We start from the raw sequence: 22,031 nt of genomic DNA, 5'->3' as shown, positions 1-22,031 counted from the left end.
CATATATCAACGAAAATCCAAGGTTTTTAATGTTTCCCGACACTTTGTTAAACAGTTTGAATCTCTTCAACTTGGAACAGTATTCCGTTGTCATTAATACGTGCGAGAATAAATCAATTCTGGTGTTATACTTATTCAAATATCGAATTATAAAAGCTGAACTAAAAACATCTGAACTTTAGAAATGTGCATTGAAACAGGATCGAAATAATATTTTTTCAGTTTCTTTATTCCGATTCTTCACATTTTTCAAAAATGTGGTCGAAATGAAGTCTGCAAATGAAATAACCAATTGAACAATCTGATGAAATTATCAGTTGAACATGAATTGAAAGAACTGAAGGCCCTCTACGCCGGTAATCAAGCCGGGTATCGACGAATTCGACGAGGTCGTCAAATCTATAAAGGATATAAACAATGGATGAATATTGAAAACCGAAGAAAGTAATATAACTTTGAGAGGAACAACTGGTCAATTGGTCATAACTTGTACGGTACATTCAATGCAAATAGTTCTCCTCTGCTGTCATTTGTCATATTCTTTCAATAATGAAAGATTACTCAAAAAGCTATTTTGTGTTTTATGATAAAGAACACAAATTCAAGAATGATTATGGTTTGTTACACAAAAATAGTTAAAATTGAACTTGAAACGAAATTACTCAGTCAACTGTGATGTATAAAGATAAACTTTGATATTTATTTTATTGTTATGTACGAATCAAGGATGTCCCGACCAATTAGGGAGCATGTTATCAACAACGAATTTGTATACCAAAACCTTGAAAATGAATTTGAAATTTCTAAAACAAGCTGAAATTAAACATCCATCTCTCAGACACTTAAATAGATGTTTACATGTTGAACTGTCATCGTGACCTCTCGCCCTCCAATGCCCTCTGACGAGACCTCGTCTATAGTGGTCCTCATTCTTACCCTTTGCGATTCTTAAAAAAGATAATAGTTTTTACCTCGACTTAGTACTTTTTCTGTTGTATCACAGAATAATGAGCAATGTTTCTATTTCAAAATTCTTTACTGGTTTTCCGTTTCCTCGTAGAAGTGGGTGTAGAGGCTGTTCTCATCGCTCAGAAAACGGAAGTTTACCCCGCCATAACACGTGCAAGCAAACAATGCCTATATATATTTGTATAGTGAGAGTTTTAATCGGTTGTGTATGTCCGCCTGTTGGATGACGTGCAAGCAATGTATGAAATTGCGAAACATTATTGTATGAAACAAGACTTCTGCACTCCCAGAACAATGTTTCTTTAGTGCATATTACACAATGGGAAGAAAGCTGGTCACACAGCTCCGACTTGTGTAAGCTGAGCCCATTAAATTAAGGAAGAAAGAGAAGAATATTTTTTTTACTATTCTGTGTCAAAAGTCAACAAATCTAAAAACCACGGACAATGTTCGTTCTTGTAACTTGTAATTTATTTAGTTCCTTCGTTCCAATTCAGTAGTAAATGGTTTGTTTATTTTTTCAAAAATACATCTAGATAAGTGTATTATTAATCTGTTGTGGTACATTTTACAGTATGGAAATTCGCTCTCGAGCAAATTGAATTTGCTCAGCGCAATCAAGTAAATATATTTTTAGAATTCCTGGTGAATAATGGATGAAAATATGTCTGATGATGAAGGTAAAAGAGAAAAACCGTTCAACACTCCGGATAAGAAGAAAAGATTGAAAACCGAAGGGAACTATGCGGAAGAATCGTCTAGTTCATCCAGTAATACTACACAACAGGAAAGGGTGAACACAACCAGTTCTGGTACAGATAGTGGTTTCAATAGACCTACGAATTCTAGGAATCGCAACTATCGAGCTCGATTGGACAGTGATGAACTGATGGAAGATAGAAGGTATCCTTTTTGCAATCTTGTTTGGAATATTTTTGTGTATTTTACTGCCGGAGGGTAGCACATGATTTTGTATTATTAATAATACTAAGAGCGGTAGTCTCTAACAAAAGTACATCAATTTACAAGACAGTGTAAATATTTTTAAACAAATATACATAATAAACAATAGCGGTATATACAAACAACATACATAATCATTCTAAGCGTCTCCGAAAATATCATTGTTATTACGAAAAATGTGAGCAGCCCATTTTACTTTTGTAATTGGTCATTTGTCACCAACATTGATTCTCTAAATGTTACAGTGGTGAGGCTGAAGACTCCGGGATGCAGGACGAGGATTCTGAGCCACCTGAAGGAAACCTTCTCCAACTTTGTGATGAACTTTTTCCAGAAGATACAGACGATTCAGATGTAGACGATGAGGAATATTCTGTGTTGGAAAAAGAAAAACCAAAACACAATTGGTTCGTCATACCAGAAGTGATAAATAGACAAATAGGATTCAGTGCGAAATTACAGAGTTCTAGTTTATTTCAAAGGCGTTGTTACGGTTCCTTATATAGTGTTGAAAAACTAGAACTGATGGATAAATTAGAGGAGCATGAAGGCTGTGTTAATAGTATAAATTTTCACCCCGAAGGCAAATATTTAGCCAGCGGGTCTGATGACCAGAAGGTCATAATCTGGGACTGGAAAGTGGGAAAGTACTTGTTGAAGTATGATTCCAAACATAGAGTAAATGTCTTCCAAACTAAGTTTCTGAACTTGAGTGGTGATCTCCATGTTGCTTCTTGCGCTCGTGATGGCCAGGTATATTTTTGAAATTATATTTTTGCAGTGGCTGTAGTAGTTATGAATCATCATCGTAATTAGTTATGAATTATAATTTAACGTGCATTGGAGAAAGTGTATCACCTGGTAGAGATTGAAAAAGTGTGATGTATTTTATTTTGTTGGAAAATCAACTTATAATGTTCCCAACAGCTCAATTCCTTCTAGATCTGATTTTCTCAATATATCACAAGTGACTGTGCAATTTTTATTGACCCCCTCTTTTAAGCTAGTTTGCCATAACCCTCTTTCATTCGATATCATTACTCAGGTTACAAACAGTACAATAAATTATAACGAATTCTATTATTATTGCAGATCAGTCTCCTATAAATGATTATCGTTCCAGTATCAATTGAAATGTACCTAACTCATAAATATAAACTATTCTCATTTCCTTCTTGGTTCACACCTCAACTACTTGCTGATGAATTTTGGCACACTTTATCGGGTGGCTGACTTATATTTTCATGGGACTTCTACTGATTCCATCAAATTATTGATATACATTTTTCAAAAACATGACGTTCAAAGGTGTCATGCGTACTAGGTATGAAAGTTACGCTTAGATGTTCATGATGTTCTTGGGCGTCTTTTAATAGTAACATTTTATTTCTCACAAACATTAAAATAATGAAAATAACTGTCACTACTTCCCATAATTGAACATCATTTTCTTAATGATTTACAGACATATTTTTGCAAATATAGGCACTGCTAAGTAAATATACAGCTGCCGGACTCAAGTCATGACCGTTGAGAAGCCCCTCCCTCAAGATGTGCAGTTTGGCTATTAAAATATGTTTATGCAATTTAATTTCAAACTCCATCTCTAACTGAAAACGGTCTGAAATTGGATGTTTACGGCTCGAGTATTTAACAGACTGATGACAGCTTTCTACACATCTACTGCACATTTTGAGGGAGGGGCTTCTCATCGGCCATGACTGAGTCCGGCAGCTGTAATAAGAATAATATTTTTTTTTGGCACAACATGCATAGGAGTAGTCAATTAGAAACAAAATAAAGTAAAATTGGATTGGAAAAAATGCTAGCACCAGTGTATTATATCTGAGGGAGACTACTGCGAAGGGAGTAAAATAGTAATTGATTAATAAATTAATATTTTTTTGAGGAAAATGAAAATGCAACGAATTTTTTTAACAGACCTTTTATGAAGAGAACCACAACATTTTATTTAAATAATCATTTTTGACTTAACATGTATACGCTATATATCGCAAATGGTGAATAAATATTATTATTATTACTATTAAAGTAACACAAACTGCTGCACAGTCTAGAATATAAATATGACTTTGCGTAGAGATTGTCTTTGTTTAGATTTAATAAAATTTACTAGTTGATCAAATGCTGATCAGTGATGCAATTTCATTTTATTCAGGTCAGAGTTGCCAGAATATCTTCTGAAGGAGTAAGGGAATATAGGAAATTGGGATGCCACAAAGGGCCTTGTCATAAATTAGCTATTCTACCAGATCAACCCCATGTTATCCTCAGTGCTGGTGAAGATAGTATAGTGCTAAGTCACGATCTTCGACAAACCAAACCAGAAAGGTGAGTTCAATTGTTATATTCATTCCAAAATTCGGTTCTCATTCTCATTCAGTTCTGGATTTTCAGAAATAGCTTCACACTGAATAAATGTGGATATGCCTTAGAAAATGGCCATAGAATAAACGAAAACTGTCTAAAATTGTAGAGATTGGTACTTGACATTAGGCTTTTGGATGTTTTTGGATGTCCGGAAGTAACAAAGTGTGGCTTGAGAACTCTGAACAGAAACACCTTTGTTTGTACCCAAGGATGTGTTTATTCATAACATTTCATAATATGTAGGAACGATAAAATCAAACTTTTGAATAAAGTAAAACGTAAAATTCAATTTGTGCACAGGCAAATCATAGAAAAAGATAAACCTCTATAAATACAGACATAGGCACGCACACACATACACACTTATGGGTGGGAAGCACTCAGAAAATATGAAAATCGCAGACACATGTTAGAAGTGTTTCTGACTAATTAGCTGTCATCAACACAAGTGCTGTCAACACAAATGCACGGAGTCATCAACAGAAGCCAGTTGCACTTTGTCAGCTTCAGCAACCAAATCTTGCCCAACCTTGTTCTTGGCTATACCGTACTGATGACAGCTAACGAGCCAGAAACACGTGTCACCATGTGTCTGTGGTTTGTATATTTTCTGAGTGCTTCGTTCATGAATTCTTCCTGCTTTTATTTATATGTATAAATATGTGAGCTCTGTTAAAAAAAGGTGAATTTTCATTTTTCGAAATAAAATATCTAAAAAAAATACCGATATGTCGACATCCCCAGCAACTTCTCTAATAACGATTCGACGATTCTCCATAACTATTTTCTTCAAATTCTCAACATTTTCCTCGACCTTCTGTTAAAAACTTGTACAGAGTGGGCCAAATTGGACACTTTTAAAGGAAAACTCATATTTTCAAACTAGTTGGATGAAAACTGATGAATTATGAAAAATGGAATATTTGAATAAAACTGGCCGATACTTGATAAAAATCCATATTGAAACAACTAATCAATAGAGTTTATTGTATGATTTTCACTATAAGGGTTTTACAAAAACCACGACACGTGTTACGCTATACAATAGCTTCTTCAAGCATAACTGAGAGTTACTTCTAAATTACAACATTATACAGCGTGACTCACAGTCGATGGTAGGTTAGGTGGAAAACGCAAAGCATGATTTTTCTGAAAATTTCACCTCTCACAATTAATTACCTGTTCTATCGATCTAAAATATTTTCTATCAAAAAGTCCTAGCAATTATATTTTTTAAATGGAACACCCCGTATATTAATACATTTTTGGAATCGCTCTGGTATTTTAATACTTTTTTGTTAATAATGTCCTATACCTATATCTGTTTTCGAAATAAAAAATAAATTGTGCTAAATATGGTCCAAAACATAGCCTTAATTGAAATTAAGTACATCAGTACTCTCAATTCATGAAAAGTTGATATTAAGATGATGGTTTGGACAAACTTGAAATATTCAAATAACACCAAGAAATCGACTCCATATCATACAGGGCGTGCTAAAATTACTATTATTTCCATTGTGCATAAAAGTAGTCAAAAGTTCATTTTTTCAAATGAAAACCCCCTATATATTACTCGGTAAATTGAAAGATGGTGAAAAATGCTTCAAGATGATATATCATGTCCCTATACCTAAATCGTCAAGTTTTCTCAATAAAGTCGCTTCTTCTAGAAACATTATTTTTTTTAGAATTTAGATTTAGGTAACAGTGGAATTATCAAGCTTATAGCAGTTCGGTTACTTTTATAAGTAATTTACAAAGAGTTATCGACGGTATTTGGAATCATCTTCCAAAATGAATGCAAATATCGATTATTCAAACGAAGTTCTTATGAAATTATTTATTATACACATGAACAAAGTGATCAAATCATTGTCAGAACGTGTAAAAAATTCAACCAAATGTATCCTGAATTAACACCAATGAACGAGATAAAGTTTGTAAGGTTACAAAATAATTTCCTTAACTATGGCTCAAAGTTTCCAGGGAACAACTGTACCAAAAATCAGTCATTTCTAAGTAAAAAGTAAGATTTTGCGGGCTAAACATGTGAAAGTACAGACAATAACAGAATAAGATGATTCAAAATAACAAAATTGTAAACAAAATATCACATTTTCACAATAAATGCTGAAAATGTTGTCCATTACATTCTAAACACTTCAAAATTTTTTTTGTACGCGACTTGTGGTTGCTTTTTCAATTTCCTGGGGATCCAGATCTTCAATACTCCGCACCATTCGCCGTCGCAATTCTTCTTTGGTAGGCACTGGAGTACTGTATACCCTTTCTTTTAAAACACCCCATAAAAAAAGTCAAGTGGCGTGAGATCGGGTGATCTCGGTGGCCAATCCCACGACCCTAAACGCCTAAACCAACGATCGTCGAAGATTTCGTCAAGTTTCCTGGAAACTTCCTGGGTGGAATGAGCCGGCGCTCCGTCCAGTTGAAACCACGAATTCCTATATTCCTCTGAAGGCAAATTTTCAAGAAAATCGGTTACAGTCGTCCTTAATATTTGGAGATATCTCTCTGCATTCAGTGTGTCTTCATAAATAAAAAAGCTAATTTTATTGTTCTTCAGAATACAAAAACATCAAAAACGTCATCGAAAAATTTGAAAATATCAACATGCCTACCAAGAACTAACGTTAGGAGGATTTTGAAAACACAAATATTCAAGCCATACAGTTCATCAACTCAGACCAGGGGATTTTGAACACCTCACGGCTTTTTGCCAGTGGTTCCTGGAAAGTTGTAACCAAGTGCATGATTTTTTGTTGAACTGTATTTGACAGACGAAGCTTGTATGAGGAGTGCCGGCATTTCCAACCTCTACAATTCTTATACTTGGGCACAACAAAATCCTCATTCTATTGTGGAGCAGATAAGTCGAGGAAGATTTGGATCTAGTTGGATCATTAAAAAAAATATTTTTCATCAATAACTATTGATATCTCATCGGAAAAAAAATGTTTTACACCATTGAATTCTACGTAATAAAATGCCCTGGAAATGTTTTCGTAGAAACAAGACATTTTTGACAGGAAAAAAATTACAGCAACTTTTCAAAAATGCACACTCTCGAAAAACATACTGTAACTCAGAAACAATGATAGTTTGTCATCGTAATGTAACATAACCTCAATTTTTTTTTATCGAAGGAGAGGGTCTTTGCATAATAACTTACTTGGTTGGTATTGAAATATTTCAGCTGATATTATTTTAACAAATTTTGATAAAAGGAAACAGCACTCTGTTCAACAAAATTGAAATGTTAATTCAATAAACCGCGTTTATTATTATTATTGAGACAATAAACATAGTTTTGGTATGGGTATCATCAGGATAATAAATTATCTGGTTTTCTGATGTTTCATTAGGATAGTCAGTGTCCAAGACGATGAACTGGAAGTGCCGTTGTACAGTATACATGGCCACCCGCTGAAGACCATGGAGTTTTGCGTCAGCGGCAGAGACGAAATAGTGAGGACCTACGATCGAAGGAACAGCTCCAGCCCTCTGGCCACTTACCATCCCTTCAAGAACAGAGTAAGATTAATCGTTGGAAAACGCCCGATTTTTTGTTGCACGCTTTCAGTTGTAGGCGCTGCGCAAAAGGGTTTCCGAATGCCACGTAACCTGCGCCGTGTACAATCACGACGGATCCGAAATCCTCGCCTCGTACAACGACGACGATATATACTTGTTCGACGTGAACTGCGAACCGGGCGACTCCCTACATCAGTACCAAGGGCACAGGAACAGCGCCACCATAAAGGGGGTGAATTTCTTCGGACCCAGATCAGAGTTCATCGTCAGCGGATCTGATTGCGGCTTCGTCTACTTCTGGGAGAAGAATTCCGAGTGCATCGTCCAGTGGTTGCTCGCAGACGATAGAGGGGTCGTGAGTATTTTTTTTTTCTAACCTAACAAATCCAAACCTATCTCAAAACTTTTCAGGCACATATAACAAGTTTTGCTATCCAAGTAACTCTTTATTGTTAGATTTTCACATTTACAGGTTTACATAAATCAAAAACAAGGTGGGTCCCAAAATTGAGCCTTGAGGGACGCCAATGTCTATGAGCCTTGATTTTGAAACGAAATTGTCACATTTAGCCTGTTGATATCTAGCACTCAGGTATGAGACAAACCACTTTAGTGCAATACCTCTGATGCCATATCTTTTTAATTTATATAGGAGGATGTCATGATTCACACAATCAAACGCCTTAGAAAAATCTATGAACAGCCCTAGCGCTGCGAGTTTTTTGTTGAGTGCTTTTGAGACTTCAATAATTAACTGGCATTAGGCAGTGTTAGTGCTTCTATTTTATGTGAATTCATGTTGACATTCAGACAGTCTATCAATAGTATTTGAGAAATTCAATAATCTAACACGTCAATATACAGGGTGTTCCTTAAACACATGCTAATATTTAAGGAGGTCATTCTTAGACCCATTTTAAGAAAAAAACTTCCTATGGACGTATGTTCTAAACGCCTTAACTTTTGAGATACAGGGTGGCAAAGTTTTCAAAAATAATCAGTTTTTTAATAATAACTGAGATAATTTTCTAGACATCTTCGGCATATTTGGTACATATGTTCCATACCTCAAGGCGCATTTTCTGATGTACACAAATTTGTATTTTTTCAAACAGTGGCATCCCTACGGGTTTCGCATTGAATATTTTTGGGGAAAAAGTACTACGCCAATGCTTTCTTTTCAAAATAAAATCATTTTTGAAATCCTCATTTATTTTTGAGAAAATTTGATCTCCTGATATTTCTTTGTCCGACGCATGATTTTCACTCAAAAAAATAAAAATCGACAGAAAGCAAATTAAGAAATTAGATCAATTCTAAAATGAATGAGAATCTGAAAATTGCTCCATAACGCATTACCAATTCCCTAATAATATTTGAAAACATAATCTGCAAAAAAATAAATGTTTCACAAAAACTAGTTTTATTTTATTTTGTGACAGTAAGTCTAAACGAATAGCACTAATTTGTTAATTAGTAATAATACCAAAACTGATTATAAAAATTGTTGGAAGTGGCCACCTGCACTTAGTATGCATGCTTCCGCCCTTCTACGCACCCGTTCAAATATTCCCAGCGTATTTTGTATAGTTTCACACGAGGCAACTGTTCGCTCTCTTAAATCTTCTAAAGTATCAACGGGAGTTTTATTCACAAGAGTTTTAAGGTGACCCCCATAAAAAAAATCTAAACTGTTGAGATCGGGGGATCTGAGGTCCTCCGCGACCTATCCAACAATTAGGATAAACTGTATTTAAATGGTTTCGGACAATTACACTGAAATGAGCAGGGGCGCCATCGTGCATGTACCATATTCGATTCCTTAACGCAAGTGGCACATCTTCCAATAACCCAGGTAAGTCTTCTTCGAGAAAGTGTAAATAAGAACGACCATCAAGGCGTCCTGGTAGAAAAAATGGGCCTATTAGATGATCAACTATAATTCCTGTCCATACATTAACCGAAATTTGGTGTTGGAAATGGGTTTCGGTTATTGCATGGGGATTTTCTTCAGCCCACACATGATTGTTATGGAAATTTTGAATGGCATTCCGAGAAAAATTTGCTTCATCTGTGAACAAAATTTGTGTCTCAAACTGCGGATTTAGTGCAATACTTTGTAGATACCACTGACTGAAGTTTACACGCTGTGGAAAATCTCTGGGGAGTAATGCCTGCACTCTTGAAATATGGTATGGGTATAACAAAAAATCAACCAAAATACGCCAAACAATTTGATGACAAATATCTAGAGTTCTAGCGATCTTCCTCGTACTCGTCTCAGGATGTTCCTCAATTTCTTGCAGCACCGCTTCCTCAATTTCAGGAGTTCTTACTACACGAGGTCTACCTTCCGGAGTCCCTTTCTTGAAACTACCAGTTTCCCCAAGTCGACGATGAATATTTGAAAAGGTTCGGCTATCTGGTAAGGCACGATTAGGATATCTTTTCTGATATATGCGCTTGGTTTCTGTTGCATTACCATCGGTAAGGCCATATATGTAATGCATTTGCGCCATTTCCGCATTCGTATAATTTATCATATTTACTGATATTCAGAAAAACAGCGGACTACCAAAATAACTTCAATAACACTTCAAAATCAATCAAAACGCGCTGTGACAGTTTTTAACACCAACACCTTACTTTAAACCAACATCAATATTAGCTACTGACGTTTGTACATACAGAGAATTCGTTTTTTATTGCTATGGTGGGTACGCTGTTTTTTCTGCTTTTAATCTTTGAAAGAAATCACATATCGACAAACTCCATATTTCCAAGAGGTGCAGTAAATAAATTCTGCTACACGTCATTTATTCCAGGATAACTAAATTTATGTTTTCAAAAATTATTAAGCGGTGCTGCATTATGACGTAATTTTAATTGAGAACAGTGCATGTGACAACAAACAAATACCTTTTAGATCCTCAATTATTTTGCAACAAATCTGATCTCTTAGTTTACTTTCAGTCGATGCACGATACCGCATCAGATTTTTAAGGAATTTATCCTTAAGTAAGCGATTTTTAATTTTTTGAGCTAAAACCATGCGTCGGACAAAGAAAACCCAGCATACATCGGAAAAGTCTAGGGATATTTTTAAAAATGGCAATATTTTTTTTAGATCGCTTTAGGGAAAAAAAAGTTGACTGGTGATTATTAAACGAATGTAACTTACAACAAAATTTATTAAATGGTCAAAAATAATGAGTGCGCATATAAGTAAAACTAAAAAAAAAATATGGCTCTTCTTTGGCACCCCGAAAAAAAATCATAATACAAAAAAAAATTGGAATCAGTACAAAGTATGGCCTCCACGCTGGTTTATTACGGCCCTACATCTATCGTGCATCGACAAAATGAGATTGTCAATGTCTTGTTGAATTACATTTGCCCATTCAGCGATTAAAAGCTCTCTCAATTGAAACGTTGTGTGAATGTTCCTCATATGCGGAGTAATTCTTCGTTGAAGCATGTCCCACACATGCTCGATGGGATTCAGGTCCGGTGCTATATATACCAGATTTTTTAACAAGCCTTGTCAATAAGATGTATTTTCTTGGACAATTAAGTATATGTCTATCTATCTATCATTGACGGCTGCTTCAAAAACGTTCCAAATACTTCATAGTCATGGATTCAAGAAACCATTCCTGTGTTCTTTCATTCTCTAGGAAAAGCTTCTCCCCGTTTGGCCAACTCAAATATTTGGGAATGTGGAATTGGTCTTTCCATTCAAGAAACCATTCCTGTGTTCTTTCATCCTCTAGGAAAAGCTTTTCCCTGTTTGGCCAACTCAAATATTTGGGAATGTGGAATTGGTCTTTCCGTTCAAGAAACTACTTGTGTTCTTTTATTCTCTAGGAAAAGCTCCTCTCCGTTTGGCCAACTTAAATTTCTGGGCAGGAACCACAATTCAACTTTATATTTTTGAGTGTTCTCAATAATTGGACTCTATATAGACAAAAACTGGAAAGCATATTATGAACTACTCATATCAAACCTATTTTTTTTTTGTACTGTTGTGTTGGGCGGTGGTGTTATTGTGCTTGTTTTTAAACTATACTGAATAGAATATAGTTGTTTCTGAAATGTAAACAAACTAGAATGAGTTTTGAGGTTTTCTTTAACAGGTAGAGTCGAATGAAGGTTTCCTTCATTTGCTATTCTTTTGACCAGTTGAAAAATTCCAATTGATTATCATTCATTTCTTCAGGTGAATTGTTTGGAACCTCATCCACAACTACCCTTCATTTGCACCAGCGGCCTCGATTGGGATATCAAAGTTTGGGTGCCTTCTCGTGAGGAAGCTCCCGATATGACAAATTTGGCTTTAACGGTCAAGGACAATATCAGATCTCGTGTGAACTTGCCAACATCCAACACGAACGAAACTCAGATGCTCTTTATGCTGTGGAGACATTTGAGGCAAGTCAATAGACCGAGGGTGAGTACATTTTCCCTTCAGTAGTTGTTGATGGAGTTTTAATGGTGTTACGATTAATTTTTTGTTCACAGGTGAACGTCGCTGACGAGCCAAACGTTTTTTCCCGCTCCGGTGCTCCTGTCGACGACGACGATGACGACGACAATGAAACTTCCAGTAATTCTGTGCTCTCGTCGGACGATCATTCCAACGATGATGATATCGACGACCCCACAGGTTGTGTGCCTTCTTAATGCGGTCACCGTCTGAATAGAAGTATTCCGTCACAAGATAGTTAACAGGAAGTAACTGAGATTTACAGAGACTGGTGTGGTGAAAGGTCGTTCGAGTTGTATTTTGCAAAATTCTTCTGAAGCGAAACAAGTTAGATATTAAAGTTGTTATCGATAAAGCAAAATTGTCCAAATTGTTTTTTTTCTGGAAAGACACTTCGATTGCCTGGCAGATAGAGAAAGGTTCGTTGTTGGAGATCGTTAGCTTTTTCCAATTGTCATTCAGTTTGGCAACATTTCATTTTCAATCTGTTTTAAAGAATTGCCTGCCCTCGACTTGATTGAAAGAAGTGTCATTGATAGTTACTCAAATATTCTCATAGTCTTTATTATTATTATCATCATCAAACTGGTAAAGTGACTGCCTGTTTCTCATAAAAATATGAATTCAGACTTCTACCCCCAAGCAGGAGTAACCATCACCCCTAAATAATGACCCGAATAGTAAAGTAAAATGTTATTTCAGAGACCTTGAAATTTTCTTCAAGCAGCATTCGAATTTATTAAGTTTTGACTATTAACTCCATAAAAAATCACGTTTGAAAATTTGAATATGTTTAGGTGTTCACTTACTACTTAGCGTAATAAATGTTTCAAGGGGCTACAAATCTGGTGGGTGTGGAGGAGGCCATTTGATGCTGTCTGTGTTTTCGTTGGTATAAATTGAAACATAATGGAAAGGAGCACTGTACTGTTGATTCAAATCAATTGTTAGTACGGTGATGGATTGGAACCACATTTCACAAGATTTGTCCGACATTTCAAAGCATTTCCAAAATGATTCGACAGCACTTATCTACAAAACTTTAAAACAAATCTTCTACAGGCGCTGTTGTGTCTGAAGATAATCTTTTCAACATTACTCACACACAAATCAAGGGGCTACAAATCTGGTGAACGTGGAGGAGGCCATTCGATGCTGTCTGTGTTTTCGTTGGTATAAATTGAAACATAATGGAAAGGAGCACTGTACTGTTGATTCAAATCAATTGTTAGTACAGCGCTGGATTGGGACCACATTTCACAAGATTTGTCCGACATTTCAGAGCATTTTCAAAATGATTCGACGGCACTTATCTACAAAACTTTAAAGCAAATCTTCTACAGGCGTTGTTGTGTCTGAAGATAATCTTTTCAACATTACCCACAAACAAATCAAGGGGCTACAAATCTGGTGAACGTGGAGGAGGCCATTCAATGCTGCCTGTGTTTTCGTCGGTCTAAATCGAAACTTAAGGGAAAGGAGCACTGTACTGGTTAATTCAAATCAATTGTTACTACTACGCTAGATTGGGAGAAGGGACAGTATCGAAGGCGGCCACTGTCACCAGATTTGTCGCTACCAGGTTTCTTCGTCCTAAATGCTGAAATCTGTAGATTACAGTCAGCATTGAACGTCGAATGACCCCTGAAATGCTTTTGACTGAGCAAGAACTTTTAAAACATCTTCGTTATTGTACGCTCATCAGTTTCAACATTATGTGAGTATTGAGTAAACACCAAACTCCAATTTTCAAATGTGATTTTTTACAAAGCGTTTGGATGTCGCAGAATCTTAATCACTTTCCCATGATTGTGTTCTCAAATGCTGAAGCGGAATAGTTAGTTTCCACAGCTTTTGCAACCCGTTTTAAGCTACATCAAGCTTTCTCTGGAAATTTCCTTCGGGTCGAGAGAAAAATGCTTCAAACTTCTGCCAATGCAGAAACTTGAGATTTATTTTTTGTAAATTACGACTCGTAAACTCAGCGGAGTTACTAACTAGTTGGGAACTACTTCAATTTGATAATCTTTTCAGGATTATCAAATTATTTTATAGAAAAACAATGTTCTAAGATCTCTATTTTATTTGATATAATTCAGTGCCAACTACACCAAGTGAACTTCATCAATAAAAAGATAAAACTTGAGTCTGGCGTAGAGTAAATCCAAATTGAACACTTTTCTCAAACATCAGAACGGCAGCACTTTTCTCGAAGAGTTTGGAATTATTTTTCTTCGTCTCCTGAAGACACAAACTTGGTTGGTGAAACGCGCGTCTAGAATAGTGTTGCATTACTGGTGATTGAGGACAGTGCTTGATTTGGATTGAGAAAATCAGTTTTGTTTAGCAATGATCAGTTTTATCTCCATTTATTTATCGTTATAGTCCTATTTGTTTTATGTTACATAGTTTATATTTATAAAGCAAAAAGATAGTTTAAAAAAATATAAATTATGTTTATTATAATGAACTAGAAATTAAATTTGAGTTTTTTATACTGGTAAAGGGTTTTTTTTAACACGCTTTCATTAGCTTCCTCTGTATGTATGTAAGTTCGTTTGTTTGTAACTCTCAAGCTCGGGATCTGTATTTGACAGCATTATCAACACTATTGCTTGATCTATTCACGGGCAGATGGCGCCCGCGTGGGCGCTTTGTGCCATATTTTTTGTATATCAAGCGCCCGTCGCTTGATATACAAAATAACGATGAGTTATTGCGTATATTCAAAGTATTTTTCACAAAGAAAAACTACTACTCATCATTAACTCAGCGTATTCAATAATTCCAACCAGAAATCATGCAGATACTCATATTAGTTCTAGTAAATGAATATTTCGAAATTAAATCTCGAAATATAAGTCTCTCCCAACTACCTACAACATAGGTTCTGGTAAATGCCTGTCGGAAAACACCTACTTCTCCGGCTAATACCGCGCTGGATGTTGAATTATATTCGACAGAAATTCATCCAAGATTCCTCACAGAGGCTAGTCCCACAGATATTTCTCGTTCATTCAGCAGCAGGAACATGCTAACATTATTCAAGTAGATTACCTATAGACCGGCTTCGAGGTATTACCTCAGCCACCGTATTCACCAGATTTGGTCCCCTTCGACTTTTTTCTGTTCCCAAGATTGGATAGACGGCGTTTTCCGACGATTGAGGAGATAAAAACAGAATCACTGAGATAGCTCAAGGAACTAAAAAGTGTATTACATCTGAGGAGGACTACTTTGAAGAGGACAAAACCGGTATTGATGAATAAACAAATATTTTTTGTGAAAAATTTAAATTAACCTTTTTATGATCATTGTGTATATGTTCAGGTGAAAGCCACCTTATGCCTTGCCTCTCATGTGAACCTTTATCTTACCATGCAGCATTAGCTGGGTTAGTTGTTGTTTTTCCGTCGGGTATAATAATAATAATAATAATGTTTATTTTCGATAAAACACAAATTACAACACGTTTATAAATTAAAACAATTTTTGAAAACAAGCATACTAATCACTGAAGCAAAAATGCTTGTGCGTGCCACACTACCTACAAAATCATAAGTTCACATGAGAGGCAAGGGGAAAGGTGTCTTTCACTTGATCTTGGGCATATCAGATGCACTTCTCTGGAACAAAAATTCAATTTATCACATTATATGCATTCTCGCTCAATTCTCATGCAAAAAATTTGTTTATTCATGATAAGGACGAATAAACAGAAAATTGTTTGTCTTGTGCTAGCGTTTCGTACTCTGTAACTATATAAATGCTCAACTGCTCAAAATATATTTCCAATTTCTCATGTCAAGCAAATTCAGTGGAAGAAGTTATTTCACTGGAAAATCTTACCACTTTTTGAGTTTAGAATCACAATCTGTGGTCGTTTAAATTTTTGGAAGTTCTCAGTTAAACATATCTCCCTAACGATAAATAAATACTATATTTCGAATACTAAATCATTACGATACAGTGCATAAAACCGACAATAGGTAAGTTTTCAGAAAATCCCAATGACTTGAGCTAGTCCTGCATATACCACAAGCGTGAAAAATCCATAAGACATCGTCACGATTGCTTTAACCAATAGCCCCACCCAAGCGTTTGCTCCGAGACTAGTTATAAACAGATCCAACAACAAAGTCTTGTACGACGTAAGTACCAATAAAAGGGTAACAACACTTCTGATGTTTTGTTTCAAATCGTGACGGGACCACAGCCACACCAAAGTGGACGTGATGATGTGCTGCACCAACAAAATATTTGATTCGAGGCATTTTTGAATGTATATCCAGTCGAATTCCGCTCCTCTGGCTCCCACCCACATGAGAAGTGCTCGAGAGAGAATGACTTCCGCAGTTGCCCAGCCTATGCCTGCCGTCAGTACTTTGCTGTGACCTTTGCCTGGAATACCAGCCAGTACTAGGTATAGGCCCACTAGATCGGCCAAATCTACGGTTGACTTGAGGAATTCCTGGAAATTCGGAGACAGTTTATAAACAATGAATTGAGTATGATGAAGACATGAGCTAATTTTCAACAATTTTTTGACAAGTCTAATAAACAACTTGCAGCATGATACAGAAAATTGAGTATAATAAAGCTATAAGCTTATTTTTAACCTCAATGTATGGTCAAGTCTAATTAACTACTTGCAACATGAGACTTCTTTCGCTTCTATTCTTTACTGATACTGTACAATTCCGTGAACTACCTCACATCATCGTAGCTGACAATCCTACTGCATGCAGAGTGCAATATCCTGATACTCACCCCTATCAAATCACTCCCAAGTTCAGACACATTATCTGGAAAAAATGTTGCCAGCACCATCATTTTTGCCAACTGGGTGAAAATATAAATGAATCCCGCTTGTATGCATTTCCAGAATGCTCCATATTCGGGTCTACAAAACGAAAATTAAGATAGGAAAGACAGTTGTAAGAATACCTATTTACAATCCGGAATATTTGTACGTCAAGTAATATGGTACATATATCAATGCGATGCAATTTCCAAAGTGGTACAAAGTCATGTTCAGTTAGTATTCCCGTGAAAAATCTCAAATCAGTTCATACAATTTTTTAGTAGGTTTAATCATAAATATCTCAATTCAATGTCCAAGGAATTCGTTTTGAGTAGGACCTGAAGTTACAAAACAAATACAAGAATAAGTGATTCTCAGATCTCTAATTTTTGATTGGCTGTGATGTGAAGTATCAAACCGGAAACTGGTTTCCTGACAGTGACAGACGTCAAAATTTTGTTACCACTGACGGTTCACAACGGAAAAATCGGGGTGAAATTTTTTTTATTTTAAATTATTCATTATATATATGAATTCAGTTGGTATTTGTGGAATGGTTAAAATACACTATGATGGTTTACTATTTGTGAGACTTCGCTGAAAAAAAAGCAGAATATTCATTACAGTACATCATTACGAAGTTGTTTAGATGTTCTGATACAAAGTGGAAAAAAACACTCATCAAAACAAATACTTTCAAACATATGAACATTGAATTCCACGACATTCACTTTCTTTAATCAGTTTGTACTTTAAACATTCGTTATGAAATTTTCACAGATATCATTCTCATCAATGCTACACATTCATATTATTAACATATTTATTTCATATACATTTTGAATATTCTCAGCTGTTTATGGAACTTTACCTCTACTTAAATTTATTTTGGTTTAGTCATAACACTGACGGAATAATAAGGAACATTCATGTCTTTCATATCGAGATCACAAGTGAGATATCTGAATCTGAACAAAACCCCTTTTCATGGGACCGCCTCTGTCTCTAAACTTTGCAAGGAGTCATTAAGCGGAAATGAGGGAAACAGAATATTCAATGGTTATCGAAAGGTAGAAGTCATGTGTTCACGGGTATTATACAACAAGGAAACGTTATCTACTTTTACGAAATCGTTGCGTACTTGCAACACTTTTAGGTTACGAATCCAAATGACAAGCAACACGTGTGACACGTTAATGATCGGTTTGTTCGTGGTTTGTACCTGATTGTAACATATTCCTAGTTGACACTAAATACACTTTTGATGAGAAACGTATGAACCGACCAGTTTTTTTAGGAAGATTAAGCACTAGTGACTATAATATAGCATTTGAACTTTGAAAAACGGCATGGAATTTAATCCTTCGAAAAATGTGGACAATTCCAAATGTTGTACTTGAGAAATTATTGTCGTGTGACCTAGCATTGATGTAAAAAGGCTAATTAGTATAAATCTCACAATGAAGGTTTTTTTAAATACGTTAGTTACAGATTTTCATGAATTATCAGCCAATTCCATCATATAACCTAATAAGATAGATATGATTCGATAGGGCTTGAATCACGTTTCGAATAAAAATTTTTATATTGACCTACTTTACCTAGAATAGCTTCTAGGTGAATAAAGTTTGATAGTTTCTTCTGAGAAAACCTTGGAAGAAACTGTAAGGTTTTAAACTACAAAAAATCTCATTTCTGAGTTCTATATGAGGGCTTTAAGGTCTTGAAAATATACCTGATTTGAGTCATGGACAAAAAGCTACTACTTTTGATATCAATCCCTTATCGAACCATCACTACAATCGATTAAAAATTTTATTGTCATTAGTACCTTATACGTCCGTTGTCCAATTTTAATTGTGGTCAGGCTCACCGAAAAATCAATTTATTTTTATATTCATTGTGTAATTCAAGCTATGTCCCAAAAAACTTTCCCTTCATTAAAATCCAAGCAAGCGAATATTGAGTGTGATTATTGAAAGTCTAGGCACTTTCCCTGAAAATTTGAATTATAACAATGGGTGTCATCAAGCAATAGAACATGCTTAGAATCTAATTTAGAACTAATCTTCTTGCAAGGTGAATTTTATTGAAAGAATTCTAACAATTCAGATGTTCCAATTCCATTTAGATCTAATTTGGATGTTTTGGTAAAATAGAAAAAACAAATATAATTGAAAACTCAAAATGAGGTTTCTGGGTACATATCATTGGCCCAATTCAAGAATTTTGATTGGAACCCTCGATATTTTTCAGACCATATTTGATAAAAAAATATCTTTTCAACAATGTAACAGACGTGATATTATATAAACTAACTGTTAACCTTTTATACATATAATTGATCTTTTGAACTTGAGATCTATTTTAACCACGAAAGAAGAACACTTATTTAAAAAAATGACAAACTTCAAAGAGTCATTCCGATCATAAGATACAAGACCGCCCACAAAAAATTATATAGCCTGTGTAGTACCCCAGAGAACAGTACAGGGGCCAGTGTCCTTGTCGTTGTAAAAGAACGATCTCAGCAAAACTAAAATAAAACGTTTTTTTTTTAACCAAATACAAGTGGATGTACTTCACAAATAAAACTTATTTAAGAGGAACACCATTTATATGATATCAATTTTAACCCTATTGACATCAGAGAGTACGGATTTCAAAATAATTTATGTATATCGTTCACAAATGGATTGAATAGTAGTGATGCTTGAAGAGCTCTTTAAGGAACTCCAGAAGAAACATCAGTTCAATTAGATATAGCTCTCCTCTTCGTTGGCGATTCTTTAGGAACTTTTGAAGTCATCCATAAAAGTTAAATAAAGTGGTTTGTATGTTCAGCGATTTTCTACTATTGAACAAATGGATCAAGAATTTGCATCAAATTTTGTGTGAAAAACAGAACAATGCTGAAGCACAACAACAGCAGAACAAACAGCAAACAACAGGTTTGTAATCGCCCCATCTGCCTGTGAACGAGGTGAACGTATGTTAAATTATAAAAACAAATATTGAAAATCCAGAAGATTCGACTGTGTTTCAACCTACAGCTGATCATGCGTCACATTCGAGTAAAAAATATAATCTGGTTGATAAGCGATGACAGGTACCTCTGAAATTAGTTTGGTTTTGAAAAAGGATTTTTGCTTGAAGAGGAATTGTCAGAGTGAATTGAGGTTATGTTGAAGAGCTCTTACGGGCGCAATTGAAACTTTTTTCGCCCATTAATACTTGGTGAAAATACTTATAATTGAACAATAAAATTCAAATTTTTGAAAAAATCCACTGGATTCGGATAAGGTAATTGTACAAACGTATCTGTGAAAACATGGTGTATATGACGTTGATATTAATAATGTGATAAATAGTGATAAATAGTTCTAATCTCACAGGTGAAAAATTTACCGCACTAAAAACATCAACAAAGAACAGTAATTAATAGACACATATTTTCCTGAATTTATTGAATGATAAATGCATTGTATATTATGACTGTAATAGATGTATCAACAATCTGCTTGAAATTAAACAGGCGAGTTCTGGAATTATGTGTTAATAAATAATTTATGTGAATAACTTCAAGTTAGATTTTATCGTGTTTCTCGCATTTCCTAAGGGAAATGTTTGGAAATTTGAAATATCAGATTGGAGTTTGAAACGAAGGATGATATAATCGACATCAAAAGGAGAAAGGAATGATTTTCAATTCGAAGAAGTAGGTAAAAGTTTATTTATTGAGGAACAGTTTCCTCGTAAATCCTCGACTTTCGTAGAAAATATAATTCATTCTTCATTCATGGATTTCATCAGAAATTCCCAACTGAATCAGAGTGGCGTTTAAAACGGCTTGTACACAAAAACAAGTGTCGGCAGATGTTTTGAAAGGTAGAAATAGAAATCTTGAACTAAAAAAATAGTTTTGAACGTTTAAAAAAATATTTTGATCAAACTGAAAATCATAGACACTTGTTTCAAGTAGTGCATAAAGAAAAATGAGAATTGAAACTTTCTATGTTTTTATACCACTTGTATTTGTAACTAACGTCCTACAGTGACATATTCTCTCTCTCTTTCTCTCTCACGTTTACGAAATCCCCATTCATAGACTCGTACATAGTCCTGTACACACTTTTATAATTGAAACGTCATTATAATCCTAAAAAAATGTGTTTATACATTTCGATGATCCATATAGTTTTAGACGTGGATTTAATGAAGATTAATTTCAACATATGTATGCAAATGAATCACCATCAATTAATCAGTGTGCAGGTGTTTACCTACAAACAATTGAACGGGTGCGTGCCTCAGCCGAATTTTCTGACCCAATCCTCTTGTGTCTCACTATTACATACAATCAGCGCTGACGCTTTGAAAAATACTAGAAATCGCCCGTCTGCTGAAGAAATTTTCTCGAGCGTGGCAACGCCGCTAAGCAACAGTCTAGGCCTTGAGATATTGCCAGATGTACAATATTTATCGTTTTATACGACAATTTTGAACAAGGAGCGTAGAGGCGTTAACAAATACTAAAACAGGAAGTGTTACCGTTTCCACCGATTCTCCAGGGGACCTACCGATTTCAACTTGTGTTTTCCGATTCACGAGGTAATTGTATATATTTTCCATCATTGCTGTTGTTTTATACAGGATGTCATATTGGTTTGTTTACTCTAACGTGACGTAATTCGCTCTGGTGTTCAAGATATCATGGAGGCTTGCCATATTTTGTAGTTTTATTTAATCAAAATATTATTGATCTCGCTCATAATAATACATTACAAGGGTGGTCTAGAAAGTTTCCGATCCCGACATGAAGATAGCAACACTCGTAAATAAAAGCTGGTGAATTTCGTTGTT

The 22,031-nt window shown here is 35.2% G+C and overlaps 2 protein-coding genes across 5 annotated transcripts; one reads left to right on the top strand and one right to left on the bottom strand.

Annotated features, from left to right (window-relative positions):
* Positions 1–1,358: 1,358 nt before the first annotated feature.
* LOC111510502 (DDB1- and CUL4-associated factor 8) lies at positions 1,359–14,863 on the top strand. 4 transcript variants are annotated; one of them, XM_023166428.2, is made up of 8 exons: positions 1,359–1,475; positions 1,607–1,872; positions 2,178–2,685; positions 4,112–4,284; positions 7,710–7,878; positions 7,934–8,233; positions 12,098–12,328; positions 12,400–14,863. In XM_023166428.2, the coding sequence occupies exons 2-8, from the start codon at positions 1,622–1,624 to the stop codon at positions 12,559–12,561; spliced, it is 1,794 nt and encodes a 597-aa protein (XP_023022196.1). In that variant the 5' UTR covers positions 1,359–1,475; positions 1,607–1,621; the 3' UTR covers positions 12,562–14,863. The 4 variants fall into 4 exon arrangements, with proteins under 4 accessions (XP_023022196.1, XP_074032294.1, XP_074032293.1 ...); XM_074176193.1 differs by having other exon boundaries at positions 1,461–1,475; positions 1,544–1,872; XM_023166429.2 differs by lacking the exon at positions 1,359–1,475 and adding an exon at positions 1,519–1,542.
* A 1,422-nt stretch (positions 14,864–16,285) lies between these two features.
* Positions 16,286–17,553, bottom strand: LOC111510499 (BOS complex subunit TMEM147). Its single transcript, XM_023166426.2, has 3 exons — positions 17,320–17,553; positions 17,135–17,267; positions 16,286–16,835 (listed from the first exon to the last, which is right to left on the bottom strand). The coding sequence occupies exons 1-3, from the start codon at positions 17,394–17,396 to the stop codon at positions 16,362–16,364; spliced, it is 684 nt and encodes a 227-aa protein (XP_023022194.1). The 5' UTR covers positions 17,397–17,553; the 3' UTR covers positions 16,286–16,361.
* Between the last annotated feature and the right edge of the window lie 4,478 nt (positions 17,554–22,031).

This window comes from Leptinotarsa decemlineata, unplaced genomic scaffold, assembly GCF_025532065.1.
Source record: "Leptinotarsa decemlineata unplaced genomic scaffold, Ldec_3_MD MMD2_tig00001621_RagTag_RagTag, whole genome shotgun sequence".
Lineage (NCBI taxonomy): Eukaryota > Metazoa > Arthropoda > Insecta > Coleoptera > Chrysomelidae > Leptinotarsa > Leptinotarsa decemlineata.
Note: the sequence above shows the minus strand (reverse complement) of the source record. Positions and strands in the feature narration are given on the sequence as shown.